Source organism: Trichechus manatus, unplaced genomic scaffold (genome assembly GCF_000243295.1).
Source record: "Trichechus manatus latirostris isolate Lorelei unplaced genomic scaffold, TriManLat1.0 scaffold00003, whole genome shotgun sequence".
In the NCBI taxonomy this organism is placed as follows: domain Eukaryota; kingdom Metazoa; phylum Chordata; class Mammalia; order Sirenia; family Trichechidae; genus Trichechus; species Trichechus manatus.
Window position 1 is genome coordinate 26,273,456 of NW_004443939.1, and position 22,236 is coordinate 26,295,691.

General features: G+C 39.0%; 1 protein-coding gene across 1 annotated transcript in view; it reads left to right on the top strand.

Moving 5' to 3' along the window:
• Nucleotides 1-22,236, top strand: part of AK5 (adenylate kinase 5) — a 332,857-nt gene that overhangs the window by 13,882 nt on the left and 296,739 nt on the right. The window contains exons 3-5 of the mRNA XM_004369075.2: nucleotides 920-1,087; nucleotides 5,897-6,066; nucleotides 6,169-6,282. Coding sequence (XP_004369132.1) covers nucleotides 920-1,087; nucleotides 5,897-6,066; nucleotides 6,169-6,282 — 452 coding nt within the window. The remainder of the gene's footprint in view (nucleotides 1-919; nucleotides 1,088-5,896; nucleotides 6,067-6,168; nucleotides 6,283-22,236) is intronic.

Below are 22,236 nucleotides of genomic sequence, written 5' to 3' on the forward strand. Positions count from 1 at the left end.
GACCCTCTGTTGTGATCCCAGTCAGAGCAGTCAGTGGTGGTAGCCGGGCACCATCTAGCTGTACTGGACTCAGTCTGGTGGAGGCCATGGTAGCTGTGGTCCATTAGTCCTTTGGACTAATCTTTTCCTTATATCCTATTCTCTTCATTCTCCCTTGCTCCTGAAGGGATGAGACCAGTGGAGTATCTTAGATGGCTGTTCACAGGCCTTTAAGACCCCAGATGCTACTCACCAAGGAAGAATGTAGAACATTGTCTTTATAAACTGTGTTATGCCAGTTGAGCTAGATGTTCCCCGAGATCATGAGAGTACCCTAATTCTATGTGCTTCATGCCACTAGGTATTTCCACTGGGCCACACTAGAGTTCCTGGATCATAGTGGGTACACATCTGTATATGTTTAATGAATGAAATAAATGATGCATAACAATTGGCTCCATGACAGCAGCATATGGTTATGAAGGTTGTACACTGCACAACCCTTAGGGGTACCATTCACAGAGACCAGGATGCATACAACCTGCCCAAGCAAGCCTAGGCAGTACTTGAGAAGTTTCCTCTAGGGCGTGGGGCTCATGGGCCAAGTGTGGCTCAGGCCTGTTTTTGCAAATAAAGTTTTAATGGAACATAGGCATGCCCATGTGTTTATGTATTGTCTATGACTGCTTTCATGCTACCATGGACGACCTTGCCACCAGAAGAGATGGATGGCCCTCAAAGCCTAAAATATTTACTTTCTGGCCCTTCAGGAAAAAGTTTGCTAACTAACCCCTAAGGAGTCTTCTTCCAGTTGAAAAAAAAAAAACAGCTCTCATCTAGTATTTAAATTTCTTCTACTAATTTTTAAGTACAAAAAATGTTTTCTTATGCTTTTTTTTTTTTTTCTTTTCCGTTTCAAAGTTATCTTACTCTTTTTCAGTGATGCCTGAAAATTCAAACTTTCCTTATCGGCGGTATGATCGGCTCCCTCCAATCCATCAATTCTCCATAGAAAGTGACACGGATCTCTCTGAGACTGCAGAGTTAATTGAGGAATATGAGGTCTTTGATCCTACTAGACCTCGTCCAAAAATTATTCTCGTCATAGGTATGAGAACAGAAAGCAAAATTCTCACATAATTGATAACTTTGTTTATATATTTACATTTCAAAAATATGTCATTAATGTATCTTTTTGAAAATATTTACTTGGATAATAACAAGCAAGAGAAGCAAAAACAAAAGAGACAGTGGGTAGAAATATTTTTAGCACGATTTTCAAGAAAACAAAGAAATTGTTGTAATCATATAATCTAATGCTTGTTGCATTTTTATAGAATGTCATAATGTCATGGAAGTTCTTTATAATGAATTGAAAGTAATTATCTTGTCAAGATTTATTGTCCTATGATTTTATTTATTTAATATTTAACATAGATAGTGGGGTCCATTGTAAGTTTTCTAAACATGATTTGTTTTCCCTTTTACTCAACAAATTGAATTTTTATTCACTATTCACTTTGGAGGGAAAAATAAATAATAATATGCTGGTTAAGACTCATCTAAATGAATCTTCTTTATGGCAAAGTAGCACCTATAATAAAATTTAAGTTTCAGTGTTACAAGACAAGCAAATCTAATAGAATTGTGTTTTATACAGCAGCATGGAACATCTGAGTATTAATCAAAATAAATAATGATAATAGCTACTTTTTCAAATTGCCGCTGTGAGTCTTATGTTGAATGTGAAAATATCAGTCTGATGGCATTTAACAAGGAATAGATACTGAAAATGTTTTAAATATTTTTGTAAAATGCATTCTTGACTATTCTCGTACATTCTAACTTTCTCAAAATCTATAAAGATCATGGAGAAACCTGTGAACAGGCAACATATGCAGTCATTACTCACTTCCCAGTCTGATTCAGCTTGCACAGAGATGACCAAAGCAAAAAATCTAGCGTGAAATGTTCAAAGCTATTCTAGTCAGTAACAAGGCATACAGCCCCCATGCGGAGAAGTAGTGCTCCGGTAGGGCTTAGTGATGACGGCAACTAAGAAAAAAAAATGCAGATAAACACACTGAGCTATAACAAGAATTTCAGCTCACTAGAGTAGAAGTGACATTTGCACATTTCAGAGTGTAATGAAACATGAAATTGCAAATACATTTAGCCCTGAATTGTTAAAAACAATACTGTAGAGAAAGAGTGTAGAAATCTGCTTTCTAAAAGTCAAAATATTTCTGTGGCTTAATGCAATCACTATTATGCCATGAATCTCTACTCTTGAAAATGGAACATTTTTTCATGTTTAAAAATTTGGGACCCTTACCTATAAGACCAGGAAATACTTTATTAAATGATAGAACTACAGATGAAGAATAGTTAGAAAATATTTCACTATTTTATGGTTTAGATGTGGACAGAACACATTCTTTCCATTTTGTTTTTCTTGCAGCTGTTAGTAAAGTATCAGTGATTATTCGCATGATAAACAAATGAAAGGTTGATTGTTCACAAAATGATGTAATACCAAATTGCTCTCGTGAAAAACAGCACATATTTTCTGTGCATTGTGAATTTTATATAAAGATGATTAAAATAGTTCAATAAAGAAAGACCTTTGGAGAAATTCTAAATTTTAAAATCTTTCCCACGTCACAGTTTTTTTGTTTTTTTAAATTTAGTAAAATCACCTTGCTTTTTAAGGGTGTGACTCTGATTATAGGCTTCCAGGTTGTACTGTAGCATTTTATGTGTTGCAAGGATGATGCAGAAATAATGAGTGTAAATCACTTTTTGATGACTGAGATAAGGAAAGAAAGGAAAAGCCCGACCATAGGTTGTCTGAGAAAATTTAGGCGATCTTCTGACTTCTGATGAATTATAAAATAACTGCACATGAACCCTACAAATTTTTATTAGTTCCAACCTGAAAAAAGGGGTGGAGGAGGTAAGGATGCCCATGTGGTATTATATCTAAATAGAGAAATTTTCATTTCAGGCACTGTGGAATTTTTTAGAAGCTTGGCACAGATGTGAATCTCTGCTATGATGACATACTCATAGAATCTTAGAGTTAGATGGATCCTAGTATTTATGAGCATTAGAAATAAACAAATAGAACAAAATTAAGCCAATTCTGCCTTCAGAGAGAAGAAAGTAAAATTAATTTGTTAGGAAGCATAAGTAATCAAACTCATCCAATAAGTTAACGCTATTCTCTGCAAATTATGCTAATCGTGTTTTTTGTTGTCTGCTATTGCCTCCTTTAGTTGATGAAAAACAGGTAAACAGTTTTACTTTGAAGGTGCCCTAACTTTGAATTTTTCAAAATTCAGTGTAATTTGTAATTGATGGTTTGTGAGATCGAGTTTGCAAATCCAGTTTCTGAAAGATCATTTTGATTCTTTAGGGGTCTGTTTCAATTTTTTGACGGAGTTGGTCATATAATTTCTTTTACTGAAGCCAATATGCTAATAGGCCAAAAGCAAGTATTTAGAACCAAAACTTACTTTTGATTTGCAAATAAAATAATTTAATTTAGTAGAGGTAGTTCATAATGTTACATCTGATAGGATAGGATTTAGAGTCCCTTAGAAAGAGAATGATCAAAAATGTAAACAAATCCTGTCTTAAATTTAGTAAAGCAGTGTAAACGTGAAACAAAACAAACCAAACCAAATCAGTTGCCATCGAGTCGATTCCAACTCATAGTGACCCTATAGAAAGCTAGATATTATTAGGTGCATTGTTTGGGAGTCAGAGGTAAAAAATGGCTCTCATTCTCTTAGAATCCTTCACATTAAAATTTCTAAAGATGAAATAAGCCCTGGCCAATCAAGTCTATCCATTCAGAACTCTTTTCACAAAAAGGAGGAAAAGGGAGAGGATATGGGAGAAGGAAAAAGAAAGAGAAGAAGGAAAGAACAGGAAGAGGAGAAAAACTTTGGTTACTATCAGAATAAATAACCCATTTCTCTTCTATTTATATTTGCAGCAAAAATAAAACATTTATTAAACAATTATATATAAAATGACTTCAATATACAAGAAACTTGGTATGTTCAATTTGTAGTGAGAACATCAACTCATTTTACTATTGAATTTTTAGTATTGCTCAATAAATTTTAATTGTCAGTGAATATTATCAAAACATTTCAAAGCTTATTAGATATTGACTTTTTAAAATGTTTTGCCTACATTCAATAATTTATGCTTAAGTACTTGAAAATATTTCATTTTGGTAATTGCCATCACATCACTACACATGGGCTGATTATTATGTGCTTTATTTTGAAATTTATTCTGTCTCTAAATTCCAGTTAGTCTAGGTTGTTCAGAAATATAAATTTAACCAGAAAATTAATCTAATGTGATTTGGAAATAAATTGAGGCATATGTATTAATATTTATGATTATTTTACTTTTTTCTTTTTTTTTAAAGGCAATTACCAATGATTGAGGCATTGGTGGTTCAGTGGTAGAATTCTTGCCTTCCATGCAGGAATCCCGGTTTGATTCCCAGCTAATTCACCTCATGCGCAGCCACCACACATCTGTCAGTGGAGGCTTGCCTGCTGCTATAATGCTAAGTAGGTTCCAGTGAGCTTTCAGACTAAGGCAGAGTAAGAAAGTCCTGGCAATTTACTTCTGAAAATCCAACAAAAGCCCTATGGAACACAACGGTTTAATCTGCAGCTGATCATGGGGATGGCCCAGAACTGGGTAGTGTTTCATTTGTGGGGGTCCATATGTGTAGGGTCACCATGAGTCAGGGGCTGACTAGAAGGCAGCTAACAACAGCAACAGCAACCAATGATTAGTAATTAGTTAAGCTGCAGAATTTTGATTATTTAATACTAATGAGCTCAAAGTCATCTTGAGTTCTACGAAATTGTTTTACTTAAAGGCCTCTTCAATTTCTTCTGCATGCTCATAGTATAAAACTTCTTTTGAATTTTAAGGAGGTAAGGCAAGAGATTTAAATAAGCTATGTCGATATTGGTGAGCCTTTGGTTTAAAAATAATTGTTATATTTCACCAAATTGCACATTAACTCTTTCTTGGCATAGGACACATTTTTGTTATTTCAATAATTTTTTTTTTATATCCCATAGATTTTTCTTTGATCACAGAGGAAAAAACTATTAGACTTTACATAGAAAAAAACAGTAGAGATTTCTTTCAACTGCATCGTTTGAAATTTCAAAAAAATGTTAGTTATTTACTAACATACATATAGGAAAAAATGTCTCTTTCATCTAATACGGTTGATCAAGACTGTTCTGCCCTTTCCTTGGCAAAGTCTAGACTTGTTCCGCATTCAGAGATAGCACTGACCAGTAAAAACCAGTTGCCATTAGGTCAACTCTGACTCATGGTGACCCCATGTGTGTCAGAGTAGAACTGGGCTCCACAGGGATTTCAGTGGCTGATTTTTCAGAAGTACATCACCAGGTCTTTCTTCTGAGATGTCTTTGGGTGCGCTCAAACCACCAACCTTTTGATTAGTATCTGAGCACGGTAACGTTTGCACTACCCAGGGACTCCCAGATAGCACTGAGAATGCCACCGACAAAACAGTTACCCACCCTGGTACTGGTGGCCCAGAATCTGTCTCAAGACAAAGGTATCAGTGCCATTGAGTCAAATCCAACTCATGGTGACTCCATGTGTGTCAGAGTAAAACTGTGCTTCCCAGGTTTTCAATGACTGATTTTTCAGAAGTAGATTGCCAGGCCTTTCTTTTGAGGTGCCTCTGGGTGGACTTGAACTTTTAACCTTTTGGTTAGCAGCCACGTGCATTAACTCTTCATACCACCCAGGGACTCCAAGATGAAGGTAGTAGTTGTATAAAAGAGATTTTTTTAAATTGTGTCAGAAGGTCATCATTTTCCTGTTTTAATAATAGGTGGCCCAGGAAGTGGAAAGGGTACTCAAAGTTTAAAAATTGCAGAACGTTATGGATTCCAGTACATTTCAGTGGGAGAATTATTAAGAAAGAAGATCCACAGTACCAGCAGCAATAGGAAATGGAGTCTTATCGCCAAAATAATTACAACCGGAGAATTGGCCCCACAGGTACTGCTGTCTAAGTTGCTTTTATTCTTCAAAGATTTTTATACCAGTTCTAAGCAAACTAGGCTTAACTGTGGTCTTTTGCATCTTTTCTCTTTATAAAAGGAAACAACAATTACAGAAATAAAACAGAAATTGATGCAAATGCCTGACGAAGAGGGCATTGTTATTGATGGATTTCCAAGAGATGTTGCTCAGGCTCTATCTTTTGAGGACCAAGTAAGAATGTCTCATTATATTTTAAATGACCTGATTTTCACTTAAACCTTTTAGATTAAAAAAACAAAAGAAAATTTCTTGGAAGACTTACTGTTATTTCTCATGAATGCTGTTCTGAAAACATAGTAAGTTACGTTAGTATGAGTTGGCAGATCATATCCTTGCCACGTGTGTAAAAATTAAAGACAAACTCTGCCAAAAAGAAAAGATAAAAACAAAAAATAGAATTCATTAGTTTTATTAAAAAGGCAAATCTCTCTTTATTTTAAAATACTTTCTCGAAGATTGTTTTTGATCTTTAATTGCTGAAAACAAGCTTTATTCAGTACCTTCCAGGGATGTAAAATGTCACCCTGTACTTACCTGCCAATTAAGGAAGCCCCCTCTTCACTGGGTTGTGAAATACTAAACAGCCAAGTATATTAAAGGAAAGTTCAGGTTGCCAAAATTTGCTCAAACCTGAGAAGACAATGCATGCTGAACAACCAACACGTCTGTTTTAAAGAGAAACAAAGCAATTAAAATATTTTGTAGTGTCTAGTTAATCTTTAAAAAGCTAGTGTAACTGATTTTTTCATTTGAAACTTTCAATTACAAAAGTAATATATGGTCACAAAAATTATACCTCTCCCTTCTCCTAAGAAATAGAAATACTGTTAAGTTTGTTATGTATTCTTCCAGACCTTTTTCTATACATTACATACACACACATGCATGAACATACACATATACATGCATTTTGAATTTTCATAGTTCTTTCCAAACTGTCCTTCAAAAAGATTTTTTCCAAGTTACACTCCCATCAGTGTTGAATAAGAATGCTTTTTTTTTTCCATATCCTTTCCAACCACATATAAAATTCATACTGAAAAATTTTGCCAACCTGATAAGTGGAAAATCATATTCCCTTTATTATAATTACATTTCTTGGATTATTACTAGAATTAAGTATATTTTCATATGTTTATTGACCATTTCTATTTCTTCCTTTTGTGAATTGCCTGCTCTGCTTTGCCTACTTTTCTGTAGACTTGTTAATCTTTTTCTTATTTATTGGAAGGAGCTTTTAACTTGTAACAGATATTGTATCAAATGGGATTAGGTCAAATAAAATGTAAGTTTTTGTCTCATACAAAAGAAGCCTGAAGTAGAGCAGTTTGGGCCAGAAGGTAGCTTCATAAAGCATCTCAATGAGTATTCAAATTAACTGTACACCTGGGCCCAGGTATACTGAAGGCTCCGGATGTAATTTCTCCATCAAATACGCAGCACTGTTAGAACTGAGCTGCACTGTTCCATCAATTTCAAGGGACTTAGAAAAGTTAACAAGGGTGTGTCTGCTCTTCTGCCCACCACAGTTTGTTGGCTTTGTAATAACAAGATCATTTTGGTTATTGATCTTGAGCTCTCAGAGCAGATACTGGGGTACTTTCCAGAAAGGCATTCCTTACAAGATGCCCAGATGGATTGTATTTAACTCTTGGTACATGTAGCCTGTGGACAGCCTCCCCTCTCCCAGGGTATATAAGAGCAAAGGGGCACTGGTCAGTGGATGACTCCACAGAAGTGACGCCCACCCCACCCCACCCCCGCCCCAACAGAAGGGGTAGCACTCTCCTCGGCAGTCTCCTGTTGGCTAGAGGGCCTGCTTCCCACAGGCGTTGCAAGTGCCATGGCCTGGGGCTGGCTCTGCGCACTCAGGAAAAGTCTGCAGACCCCCAGCCCTCTGCAATAATTCACCAGACCAGAAGCCACTGATGTACAGAGAACACTTAACAAAAATATGTTTTATGTGAAAAAAAATTAAAACTCTATACTGTATCAGCAACTTTGTGTTAAAATGGCAATCAAGAGAGTCTAATATATTTAAAACTTAAAAAAAAAATCCTCGTGGATCTTTGATATTGTGTTGAGGTAACTTCCAGGTAGCTCCTCATCATGTGGCACTGATGGGCCTTGTGTCCAAGACCATGTCCCAAAGGGGATTGTCTCGGAGTTGCTTCCAGCAGCCAAGGACTGTGATAGAATTTGCTGTTAAGAATTTTTAATTAAGATTATTAAATTCCTTTTAATAACAACAACAACAAAAGCCAGCAAACTGTGGTGGGCAGAAGAGCAGACACACCCTTGTTAACTTTTCTAAGTCCCTTGAAATTGATGGAACAGTGCAGCTCAGTTCTAAGAGTACTGTGTATTTGATGGAGAATTACATTCAGAGCTTTCGGTACACCTGGGCCCAGGTGTACGGTTAATTTGAATACATGTTCTGGGATGTCTTTCAACCTTCCTCAGGGTTCCGCCTTTCATGGTATGTCCAGAACCCCTAGTGCTTACTCATTTTAAAGGCTTGATTCTAATTGCTCTGAGCTTGAAGAAAGAAAAACTAGAAAAATCTGATCAATTTCATGCTTTTGCTGTTGCTGCCACATGATATTTGTTGTTGAAAATGAGTGCTATGGGCAATTCCATGTAATTCCATGTAATTCTTGGCATAATAGCCAGGCAGGCAAACATTGCCACCCATACCTGGTCCACTCCACTTATAGAATGAGCTACACTTGGTAGGTACAAGCAGATAAAGCAACTTGATATTTTCTTTCCTTTCAAATATGCTATGTTGACTCTTTCTCTTCTCCTGTGGATAACTCAGGCAGATACGATAGCTTTTCTGATCATTAAGAAATATGACAGTCTCATTTTTAGGCAATAAGAAGTCTAGTTCAATCTAAATCAAAACTTTAATTTCTCATTTAATTTAACATATCTATGCTCTTCCCAGCTTGGGTCTGGTTCAAGCTCAAAAACCTAGAATCCTGAAGTCCTTCCTCTTGTGGCTTACAGTGGGGCGGGTGGGGAAGTAGCAAGAAATGGGTAGCTCTCCAGCAAATCTCTCTGGGTGCCTGATCAATCTCTGTCTTCTCTTGTATATCCTGGATGTGGGTAATGGGCCAAGGGTCACAATACTGGTTTGCGGACACCTGTTAGCAAGTTTATAGGATGGTCTGTTATCTCTTTATAGAATGTGCACTCACTTGCATTCATTGCTCTCAACCACACTTTGGAGCCCAGAAAGTCCAATTTTACATCTTCTTAGGTTGGCATTGTAGCAGCCTGGAGGTCCTTGGCCACTGCGGCAGCACAGTGGTGCCTGAGGTCAGTGCTGCCGTTGCTGGTCCTGCAGGATTTCATAGGATGCGGAGGTAAAGCACAAGTATTTATGTAAGGCAATGTTAGGGTCAGCCCTGACTACTCCACACCCTATGTAGGCCTAAACTCCCCAAGGTTGTTCTTTAACCCAGCATTGTTTAGTGCACACACTGGTGTGTGTGTACACACGTGCAGACATTTTCCTAAAGGCATCTTCACGGGTCCAGGGTATAAGAAGTGGATTTCTGACACCAGCCAGGTACTAGTAACAGTAAGCCTACTGTAATAAAAAGTCCTAACACTTAGGTGCCTTAGAGAACAAAGAATTATATTTTTTTTCTCTCAAGGGATAAGCCTTAGTGTGAACAGTTTAGATTGATGGGGCAGCTTATTTTCTTGAGGTCATTTAGAGACTGTCATGGATTGAATTGTGTCCCCCCAAAATATATGTCAACTTGGCTGAGCCATGATTCCTAGTATTGTGTGGTTGTCCTCCATTTTGTGATCTAATTGTCCTCCATTTTGTAACGTGTTGTAAATCCTAGCCCCTATGCCTGTGTTTATGGTCCATTTGGCAGTGAGCTGTCCATTATGTTAATGAGGCAGGATTAGGTCATGATAATGAGGGTTAGGGTGGGATGCAACACCCTTACTCAGGTCACAGCCCTGATCTGATATAAGGGGAGTTTCCCTGGGGTGTGGTCTACATCACCTTATATCTTATAAGAGATAAAAGGAGAGAGAAGTGAGCAGAAAGGGAGGGACCTCAGTACCACCAAGAAAGAAGAGTGAGAAGTAAGCTTGTCCTTTGGACCTAGGGTCTCTGCGCTGAGAACCTCCTAGGCCCAGAGGAAGATTGATACCAAGATACATGGAGATCCCCAAGGAATGCTGGGCCCACAGATGTTGAAAGGAGACAAAGACTTTCCCCCAGAGTCAACAGAGAAAGAAAGCCTTCCCCGAGAGCTGGGACCATGAATTCTGACTTCTAACCTCCTAAACTGTGAGAGAATAAATTTATGTTTGTTAAAGCCATCCACTTGTGTTATTTCTGTTATAGCAGCACTAGATAACTAAGACAGGGACCGTGGTTCCTTCCAAGTTGTTTGGCCATTTTCTAGGTCACTGTCATCATTTGTATTGTTGAAGCAGGGTTGCTATCTCATCTAGATTCCAAATGGTGGGTTGGGGAAGAGAACATGAAGGTCCAAAGCTCCAGATCTGGAAGTGTGCACATCACTTATGCTCACATGGCATTGTTGAGAATTTGGTCATTGTCATGGATTCAGTTGTGTCCCCAAGAAATATCTGTCAACTTGGCTACGTCATGATTCCCAGTATGATGTGTCTACCATTTTGTAATCTGAGGTGATTTCCCTATGTGTTGTAAATCCTATCACTATGAAGTAATAAAATGGATTAGCAGCAGTTATATTAATGAAATCTACAAGATTAGATAGTGTCTTAAGCCAGTCTCTTTTGAGATATAAAGGAGAGAAGCAAGCAGAGACACATGGGAACTTCATCCCAGCAAGAAAGCAGCGCCCAGAACAGAGTGCGCCCTTTGGACCTGGGGTTCCTGCACAAAGAAGCTCCTAGTCCAGGGGAAGATTGACGACAAGGACCTTCCTTCAGAGGTGACGAAGAAAGCCTTCCCCTGGAGCTGATGCCCTGAATTTGGACTTGTGGCCTACTAGACTGTGAGAGAATAAATTTCTCTTCGTTAAAGCCATCCACTTGTGGTATTTCTGTTATAGCCACACTAGATGACCAAGACAATCATGATCTAATTGCAAGGAAGGCTGGGAAATATAGTGCAGCTGGGCAGCCAGATGCATGGCTACAATTCTATTACTGTGAAAGGATGGGAGAACTCACTGGCAGCTTCTACCACACTTCACCCCTCTGACCATCCAAATACCTGCATGCTCTCTTCTTGCCACACATAAATTGTACTCACTCACTCCCCAAGGAAGACAACCCAGAGTCATCCAATTCAAAAGTCAAGAGTGTCCCCGTGATACAGTCCTCTCCATTAGGTCCAGATTTGGCTCCTCATACTCAGTCACCTATAAACTAAAAGTCAAGTTATCAACCCTCCCAACCAAATGGTGGAGGACCAAGACTAGGGTAAGTGAAATAAAGGCTACCATTCAGAAAAGGAAAGTTTGGGAATTTACAGTGTCGCTGAACAACAGCAAATGATAAACCCTATTAAGGAGGTATTACTAAGGCTCCCAGCCCTGGCAGTGGAGTGATAAGCTTGGTTGGCCTGTTTGGCTATCTTGATTCTGCTATCTTGGAGTAATTCTTTGTCTCTGCTCTTCTGAGGCCGCTGGTACTCAGAGAAGTTCCTCTTTGTCTATTGTCTTGCATGGCCACTTTGAAGTGGTGTGTTGGAGACTCTGCCCTCCTTGGGAGCTGTTTTAGGTTTGAAAAAGCATAAACTTTTGCCAGCTGATCTTACAGTTACTTTAGCAAAGCCATTTCCTTCAAAATTTGGTAGGCTTCTCTCTTTTTACTTCTAGGCAGTCCCATGTTCTCTTGTTAATATTATTAAACTTGCTTTATTACCTTTTTTATTTTAATGGAATTTTCCTTGAGGCCATCCAAAACAATAGGTTTGAGTAATAAGGTGACATCCATAGTCTGGGTTTTGCCTCAGGGCTGGGTCCCTTTTTTTGGGGTGGGGAGGGAGTGTTAATGAGAAACCTTAGAGAACAGTTCTAAGCAACAGCAATCTTACCTCCTGCTGCTGGGAGGTACAGAAGGAGTCGGCTCTGTCAAACTTATTAGGTCTTAAATTACCAGAATTCTTTTCTCTTTTATATTTGCTTGAGAAGTAGTCAGTTTTTTTCTTGAGTTCACCTATATCTTATAAAATGTTGCTAAAAGCAATAAGGAGCAGTCAACATAACATTCTGGCTCTTTCTAGCCATTTCTTCTCTAGCAACAAACTCAATAGGAGCATGGTCTGCCTTCTAAGTTATCACAAATAATAGTTGCACCAGATATTTTGCAATGGCATAACAAGGGTCACCAACTTTCCAGCCTGAAATATTTATGATTTTAGCAACAAACATCTTATTTTAGGTTTTTTATATAGTAGTGTACCACTTGTATTACCATTTTCTGTATTATTTAAAGTCAAGATGCTATTAAAAAAAAAAAAGCAGTGTTATAAAATAAAAAGTTATTTCTCTTTTATATAACAGCCTCACTGTGAATGATCCAGTTTGGCAGGGCAGCATCATTCAGGTTTCACAATCATTCAGAGATTATCAAGTTATTCTCTTGTGCAGCTGTCAGTTTGTCGTACTTTGGGGGCTTGGGTGTTGCTGTGATGCTGGAAGCTATGCCACCAGTATTCAAATACCAGCAGGGTCACCCATGGCAGACAGGTTTCAGCTGAGCTTCCAGACTAAGACAGTCTACTTCTGAAAAGAATTAGCTAGTGAAAACCTTATGAATAGCAGCAGAACATTGTCTGACATAGTGCTGGAAGATGAGCCCTTCAGGTTGGAAGGCACTCAAAATACAACTGGGGAAGAGCCACCTTCTCAGAGTAGAGTCAGCCTTAATGATGTGGATGGAGTCAAGCTTTCGGGACCTTTGTTGCTGATGTGGCATGACTCAAAATCAGAAGAAACGGCTGCAAACACCCATTAATAATCAGAACGTGGAATGTACGAAGAAGAAAGAATCTAGGAAAATTGGAAATCGTCAAAATGAAATGGAATGCATAAACATCCATATCCTAGGCATTAGTGAGCTGAAATGGACTGGTATTAGCCATTTTGAATTGGACAATCATATGGTCTACTATGCTGGGAATGACAGCTTGCATTCATCGTTAAAAAAAGAACATTTCAAGATCTATCCTGAAGTACAGTGCTGACAGTGACAGGATAATATCCATCCGCCTACAAGGAAGACCAGTTAATACGACTATTATTCAAATTTAAGCACCAACTACTAAGGCCAAAGATGAAGACATTGAAGATTTTTACCAACTTCTGCAGTGTGAAATTGATCAAACATGCAATCAGGATGCGTTGATAATTACTGATGATTGGAATGCAGAAGTTGGAAACAAAAAGAAGGATCCATGGTTGGAAAATATGGCCTTGGTGTTAGAAATGATGCTGGAGATCGCATGATAGAATTTTGCAAGACGAATGACTTCTTCATTGCAAATACCTGTTTGCAACAACATAAACAGTGACTATACACATGGACCTCGCCAGATGGAATACACAGGAATCAAATCGACTACATCTGTGGAAAGAGATGATAGAAAAGCTCAATATCATCAGTCAGAACAAAGCCAGGGGCCAACTGTGGAACAGACCTTCAATTTCTCATATGCAAGTTCAAGTTGAAGTGGAAGAAAATTAGAACAAGTCCATGAGAGCCAAAGTATGACCTTGAGTGTATCCTAACTGAATTTAGAGACCATCTCAAGAATAGATTTGATGTGTTGAACACTAATGATCGAAGACCAGATGACATGTGGAATGACGTCAAGGACATCACACATGAAGAAAGCAAGAGGTCATTAAAAAGACAGGAAAGAAAGAAAAGGCCAAAATGGATGTCTGAAGAGACTTTGAAACTTGCTCTTGAACGTTGAGTAGCTATATTGACTGAAGGAAAAAGTCCAAGCCTCACTGAAGGCATTAGTGAAAAACAAGTCTCCAGGAATTGACAGAATATCAATTGAGATGTTTCAGCAAATGGATGCAGCGCTGGAAGTGCTCACTTGTCTATGCCAAGAAATTTGGAAGACAGCTACCTGGCCAACTGACTGGAAGAGATCCATATTTATGCCTATTCTCAAGAAAGGTGGTCCAACTGAATGTGGGAATTAATGAACAATATCATTAATATCACACACAAGTAAAATTTTACTGAAAATCATTCAAAAGCGACAGCAGCAGTATATTGACAGGGAACTGCCAGGAGTTCAAGCCAGATTCAGAAGAGTATGTGGAACCAGGGATATCATTACTGATGTCTGATGGACCTTGGCTGAAAGCAGAGAATACCAGAAAGATGTTTACCTGTGTTTTATTGGCAATGCAAAGGCATTCACTGTGTGGATCATAATAAATTATGGATAACATTTCAAAGAATGGAAATTCCAGAACACTTAATTGTGCTCATAAGGAACCTGTACATAGATCAAGAGGCAGTCGTTTGAACAGAACAAAGGGATACTGCACTGGTTTAAAGTCAGGAAAGGTGTGCGTCAAGGTTGCATCCTTTCGCCATACCTATTCAATCTGTATGCTGAGCAAATAATCTGAGAAGCTGGACTATACGAAGAAAAACGGGGCATCAGGATTGGAGGAAGACTCATTAACAACCTGCATCATGCAAATGACACAACCTTGCTTGCTGAAAGTGAAGAAGACTTGAAGCACTTACTGATGAAGATCAAAGACCACAGCCTTCAGTATGGATTAAACCTCAACATAAAGAAAACAAAAATCCTCACAACTGGACCAGTAAGCAGCATCATGATAAGAGAAAAGATTGAAGTTGTCAAGGATTTCATTTTACTTGGATCCACAATCAATAGCCATGGAAGCAGTAGTCAAGAAATCAAAAGACACATTGCATTGGGCAAATCTGTTGCAAAAGACCTCTTCAAAGTGTTAAAAAGCAAAGATGTCACCTTGAAGACTAAGGTGCACCTGACCCAAGCCATGGTGTTTTCAGTCACCTCATTTGCGTGTGAAAGCTGGATGATGAATAAGGAAGAACGAAGAATTGATGTTTTGAATTGTGGTGTTAGAGAAGAGTATATACCATGGACTGCCGAAAGAATGAACGAATATGGCTTGGAAGAAGTACAACAAGAGTGCTCCTTAGAAGCAAGGATGGACATGTTACCAGGAGGGATCAGTCCCTGGAGAAGGACATCATGCCTTGATAAAGTAGAAGGTCAGTGAAAAAGAGAAAGACCCTCAGCAAGATAGATTGACACAGTGGCTGCAACAGTGGGCTTAAGCATAACTGTGATTTTGAGGATGGCGCAGGACTGGGCAGTGTTTCGTTCTATTGCCCATAGGGTTGCTATGAGTTGGAATCGACTCTACGGCACCTAACAACAGCCAAGTTACCGTCCTTCATCCCCTAGGTCAGCGGTTCTCAAACTTTTTGTTCTTAGGACCCTTTTACACTTTTAAAAATTTTGAGGTCTCAAGGTGCTTTTGTTTATTTGGGCTGTATCTATTGACATTTACTATATTAGAAATTAAAACTGAAGTTTAAAAACATTTGTCAATTAAAAATAATAATAAATCCATTACTTATTAACATAAATATCATGTTTTTATGAAAAGTAACCCTATTTTCCAAAACTAAAAAAGAAAAAACAAGATTGTTTTACATTTTTGCAAATCTGTGTAATTTCTGGCTTAATGAAAGAAAACTGGATTCTCATATCTGTTTTTGCATTCAAATATGTTATTTTATCACATTTCATGTAGTTACTGAAAAACCTCACTGTACATTTGTGTCAGAAAAGGAGCATGAAAAAGGCACATAATTTCCTGGTGGTGCCATTGAGTCAATTCTGACTCACAGTGACCCTATGTGACAGCATAGTCCTGCCCCATAGGGTTTTCTGGACTGTAATCTTTACGGGACCAGATTGCCAGATCTTTCTCCCGCAAATCAGCTGGGTGGGTTCGAAACACCAACCTTTCCATTAGCAGCCTAGTGGTTAACCGTTGCACCACCAGGGCTCCTTAATGTCCTGGTATTAGTATGCTGATAGTTTTGACCTTGTGGCCTCCCCTGAAAGGATCTCGGCGATCCCCAGAGGTCTCTAGAGCATGCTTTGAAAGCCACTGCCCTGGGGCATTATTGACATCTCTGTGCTGAGAGTGGCCCTGGGTGCATGAATGGTTTGCACTGGACTGCTAACCTAAAGGTTGGCTGTTAGAACCCACCCAGTGACGCCTTGGAAGAAAGCCCTGGCCATCCGCTTCTGTAAAAGGTTACAGCTAAGAAAATCCCATGTTAACATAAATGTAACACATGGGGTTGCCGTAAGTTGGAATCAACTCAACAGCAACATGTTTGATTTTTGTTTGTGAACGCTAGTCTGCCTTGGCCAGATGGCAGCTAGTGGGAAGGGGGAAGACAGTACAGAGGATATAGGCTCAAATTCTTAAATCGCAGACCTCCAGGTAGTGCATATCACTTCTCACACTCCATTGATGAGAACTTAAGTCACATGACTATATCCTAACTACAAGGGAGGATGGAAAATGTAGTCAAGTGAGTAGTCATGGGCCTGGCTACAGTGTTGTTAATATGGAAGATGAGAAAACAGATTTTGACAGGCAGATTTTGACAGGCAACCAGCAGTTTCTGCCACAAGCTTTGTGTGGGTATAGCACCATCTTTCCTTTCCTCTCACATCTCTCCGCCCCTAGCCGAGCTTTCCTAGTCCCTAAGCCTGTGATTTCACTGGTGGGGGCAGTTGGGTGGTCGGGGAAGACGCCTTATCACCGTAGTATAGCCCTTGTTATACTCCTTAAATTTGTAGAGTAGTACCTTCCTCTGAAAAATATCTTCTCGCATTTGGCCGGATTGTTAAAAAGAGATTATGGATTAGTGTTGTTCTTAGGTGTCGTCAAATTGATTTTTGACTCAGTGACCCCGTGTGGCAGAGTAGTACTGCCCCATAGGTTTTTCTAGGCTATAATCTTTACGGGAGCAGATCACCAGGGCTTTCTCCTGCAGAGCCGCTAGGTGGATTTGAATCATCAACCTTTTGTTTAGCAGCTGAGTGCTCAATCACTGCTCCTACCAGGGCAAGATGGGCAAGAGTGAAACGTCTGAGATCTCTCCAACACCAACCCAACCATCAAACCAATATCAAATCTTCGTAGCCATGGTTTCACTAGATAGCTCAGATTCCACAAATAAAACCTAAATGAAGTGTTTTTTTAAAGGTTGTAGAATTTCATAACCCATGGGATGGGAATAGGGAGAAAAACTAGATTTCTGTTTATTGTTCTTCTTAGCTGCTGTTTAGTCATCCCCCAATCCACAGCGACCCCATGCAGAACAGAATGAATGCTGCCTGGTCCTGTGCCATCGCCATGATCGGTTACAGATTGGACCTGTATTCCATAGAGTTTTTGTTGGCTGGTTTTCAGAAGTTGATCACTAGGCCTTTCATCCTAGTCTGTCTTAGTCTGTAAGCTTTGCTGAAACCTGTTCAGCATCATAACAACACACAAGCCTCTACTGCTAGATGGGTGGTTGCTGTGCTTGAAGTGTATTGGTCAGGAATCAAACCTGGATCTCCCAGATGGAAGGTGAGAATTGGGGGTTTATTGACTAAACAAACACTAAAGCTGAAATTGGTAAGAATTCTGTGATGCTATTATTGAAAATACATTGGCTGCTAACCAAAAGGTCAGCAGTTCGAATCCACCAGCCGCTCCTTAGAAACATTATGAAGCAGTTCTACTCTGTCCTGTAGGGTCACTGTGAGTTGGAATTGACTTGATGGCAATGGGTTTGGTTTTGTTTGTTTGCTTTTTAAATTATTATTATTGAAAATGGAGGAGGAGAGCTACACCAAATCTGTAAGTAAAACTGACACTAATTAACATAGTATCAATTATCTAGCCCCAGCTAATTTTCCAATTTCACCTTTCTGTATACGCATCCTATGCTGTAGACTGCTTCCTGTTTCTCACAGTGACCTGCCCCTGTTCTTTCCTCAGTGCAGATTGCCCTTTCTCTACCCAGAATAATCTATGTCATCGTTCCAGGTCCAGCTCAAGTGCCACTTAATCCATTAAACCTTTGCTGAATATCTCAGGTCAGCATATATCTCTCCTTCCTCTGAAATGGCACAGCACTAACTAGTATCTATTTAATTCAGCTTTCCATTAGAATTTTGTGTATTTTCTTATTAAAAAAATGCAAATAATCACAAATGTTTACTCTCTTAAAAATTACAACATTGCAGATAAAGTAAGATCTGCTTAGACTGTAAACCTATCTCAATCCACTTCACAACATCTGAGTGATAAAATAACACTGTTGTAAGTTTTCTTGTATCCTTCAGGAACCTTTTTTTGTACTTTTTATGTGGTATTATTCTGTGAAATTTATTTTTTACTTAAATGGTATTTTGCTATCTGTATCATTCTATAACTTGCTTTTTTCATTATGAATTCTATTTTTGAGCTCTTTGTTGATACATATAAACCCAGCTAATTCTTATGACTGTTTCAGAAGTGTTGTACTATATAAATGTATCATATTTTATTAGTAGACATTCAGGTTGCTTTCAGATTGTTGCTATTACCAACACAAGGCTGTGACAATCATCCTTATACACTCTCCCTTTGTATGTGTGAAAAAGTTCTCTTGGGAATATTCCTAAAAATGGATTTAGTATGTTAGAGGGAATGCATATTTTTAGTTTTAATAGATTTTGTTAATATGATATTAAAAAGTAGTTTTATCAATTTATAACCACTTAGTTTTTATCTCTCCATATCTCAGCAATAATTAATTTCAAAACTTTTAATTTTACATTATTTAATAGATTAGAAGTGCTCTTTTATTGCTGTTTTAATTCAATTACTAGTGAGCTGTATTGCCTCATTTGAGAATTACCTGAACGTAAATTTGGCCCTCTTCTTTTCTATTGGATTGTTTGCATTTTTCTTATTTGTTTGCATATTCTGAATATTAATCTTTTCCTGTATATCTGGAAAGTATTTTTTTCCATTTGTGTTTTTCTCAACCATGTTTAGATACTTTTTGTCCTACACAATTTTTAAATTTTAGTATGGTAAATTTTACAGACTAAGGTGTGCCTGACTCAAGCCATGTTATTTTCAGCTGCCTCGTATGCATATGAAAGCTGGACAACAAAAGAGGAAGACCAAAAAAAATTCCATATTTTACTAATTACTTTAGATTTTATTAAAGCTTCAGATATTTATTTTACCTGCATTATTTTTTGTGTAGTGATAGAATTTTTTAAATCTTTTTTTAAAATTCTGTTTTAGGTGAAAGTTTACAGAGCAAATTAGTTTCTCATTAAACAATTAATACACATACTGTTTTGTGACATTGGTTGCCAACCCCACAACGTGTCAGCACTCTCTGCTTCTCGACCTCGGGTTCCCCATTTCCATTTGTCCGGCTTTCCTGTCCCCTCCTGCCTTCTTTAGTGATATATACGAATCTAACTGATTTTTGTATGTTCATCTTGTATCCTGCTACTCTGCTGAATCTTTCTATTAGTTCCAGTAGTTTTCTTATGGATTCTTTGGGGTTTTCTATGTATAAGATCATATCATCTGCAAACAGAGATAGTTTGACTTCTTCCTTACCAATTTCAATGCCCTTTATTTCTTTTTCTTGCCTTATTGGTCTAGCTAGGACTTCCACCACAATGTTAAATAGGAGTGGTGATAAGGGAGATCTTTGTCTTGTTCTCGTTCTCAGGGGGAATGTTTACAGCCTCTCTCCATTAAGAACGATATTGGTGAGAGGTGGGGCCAAGATGGCAGAGTAGTCAGATGCTTCCGGTGTTCCCTCTTACAACAAAGACCTGAAGAAACAAGTGAATCGATTATATATGACACTTTAGGAGGCCTGAACATCAAAGGCAAGGTTGAGGAACTGGACTGAGTGGCAGGGGGAAGGAGAGAGAGTTTAGAAGCAGCAAGGAGTTGCCAGACTTGACCCGGCAAGAGCCTGAGCATTTCAGCCAGAATCAGCTCAGAGGTGACCAGTGAGGCAGGAAAGCAGTGACGCTTGGGAGATGTTTTCTGTACAGGAGAGAACCAGCAGCACAGAGCCTACTCGGCCATCCAGAACCAGTGGGAAGCAGCCCTCAATAGGCAAAAGATAAGTACTTGTGTCTGGTCTACCAAATGGATCAAAAACACCCCCCTTAGGGGAAAACCTCTCTCCCATTTACTTCCCCACTCCCTGCCCTGCACTGGGTACTGGAGCAGCTTCAGCAGTTGCCAAGTCCCCTGGGCCGGAAGTAGGACCTGTCATGTGCCCTGAGCCATTCTCCCGGCCTTGGAGAGTGAACAAATTAGCAAACAGTGGAAAAAATAATCTGCCAGCTCGCCTAAGCCAGGAACTCAGGGCAGGCACAGCTCCTTTGCCTAGGCACAGGCATAAGGGATCCACAGAATCTGAGTGCCTTTCCCCTTGCATAGACTTGTGTGGGCCCATTTCAGCAGCGTAGGCCCTCATTATCACAGTACAACAGGGATATAACTGAAGTCTAACTTGAAATGTTTCAGCTCTGAAGTGGCAGGTACTTGGCATTTGACACTGCTCTGCCCATTGAGCAGGGTCTTCAAATACCCACATCAGGGACCTGAGGACTGGTGGCTCCACCCATGGCACCTAGCCACCTGCGACAGGGGCCCAAGAATAATAGGTGCCCCCCAGTCTTTACAGCCAACAGCATTAAGTGCTCATAGTCTGGCTGCAGAACCCACCCATCTACGTGCTCTAGGGAACAGGGACACGCCTTCCTCCTGGACACTCGGGGTGGCCGTCGGCCCCCTGCCTTGCTCAGTATGTGTCCCCCTGCTGTATCTGGATGCCTGTGACTACACCAATCACCCATACCTGTCTAGAACTGTAGGTGAGAGCCTATACCACACACTTGGTGGCCGACTACCCACACACCTGAGCTGAATCCATACAGGAGGAGTGGGCAGATTCCTGGGCTCATATACTTAGTGACAGGTATGGCCACCTAGGGGCAGGACACTGGAGCTTCAAGGGTGCTGGTGACTGGTTTAGCTCATGAGCTGCCTATTTGGGCATATCAAAACAAAACAAAACAAGAAGCTAGGACACAGTAAGCAAATGTAAAATAAATAAATATAATAACTTACTGATGGCTCAGACATAACAGTCAATATCAAATCATATAACGAAGCAGTCCATGATGGCTTCAGCAAGCTCCTAAAATAAAGAATCGAGAAATTGTCCAGAAGAAGAAAATTTGTTGAAATTACCAGAGGCAGAATACAAAAGATTAAAATACAGAACTCTGCAAGAAATTAGGAAGGAAATTATGCAAAACGCAGAACACACAATAGAGGAAATTAAAAACATTAGAGAAAAGCATAATGACAAATTTAACAGGCTACAAGAATCCACAGAGAGACAGCAATCAGAAATCCGGAAGATTAACAATAAAATTTCAGAATTAGACAACTCAATACAAAGTTATAGTAGCAGGACTGAGGCAAGGCAAGTCAGAATTAGTGAGATTGAAGATAAAGCACTTGATACCAACTTATTTGAGGAAAAATCAATAAAAGGATTTTAAAAAATGAAGAAACCCTAAGAATTATATGGGATTCTATCAAGAGGAATAACCTACAAGTGACTGGAGTACCAGAACAGGGGGGGAATAGCAGAAAATACAGAGAGACTTGTTGAAGATTTGGCAGAAAACTTCCCCGATACCATGAAAGATGACAAGACATCTATCCAAGAACCCCATCAAAACCCACATAAGGTAGATCCCAAAAGAAAGTCACCAAGACATATTATGATCAAACTTGCCAAAAACAAAGATAAAGAGAGAATTTTAAGAGCAGCTAGGGATAAATGAAAAGTCATCTAGAATGATGGAGAGTCAATAAGAATAAGCTCGGAATACTACGCAGAAACCATGTAGGCAAGAAGGCAATGGGATGATATACAACTTTGAAGGAAAAAAACTACCAGCCAAGAATTATATATCCAGCAAAACTGTCTCTCAAAAATGAT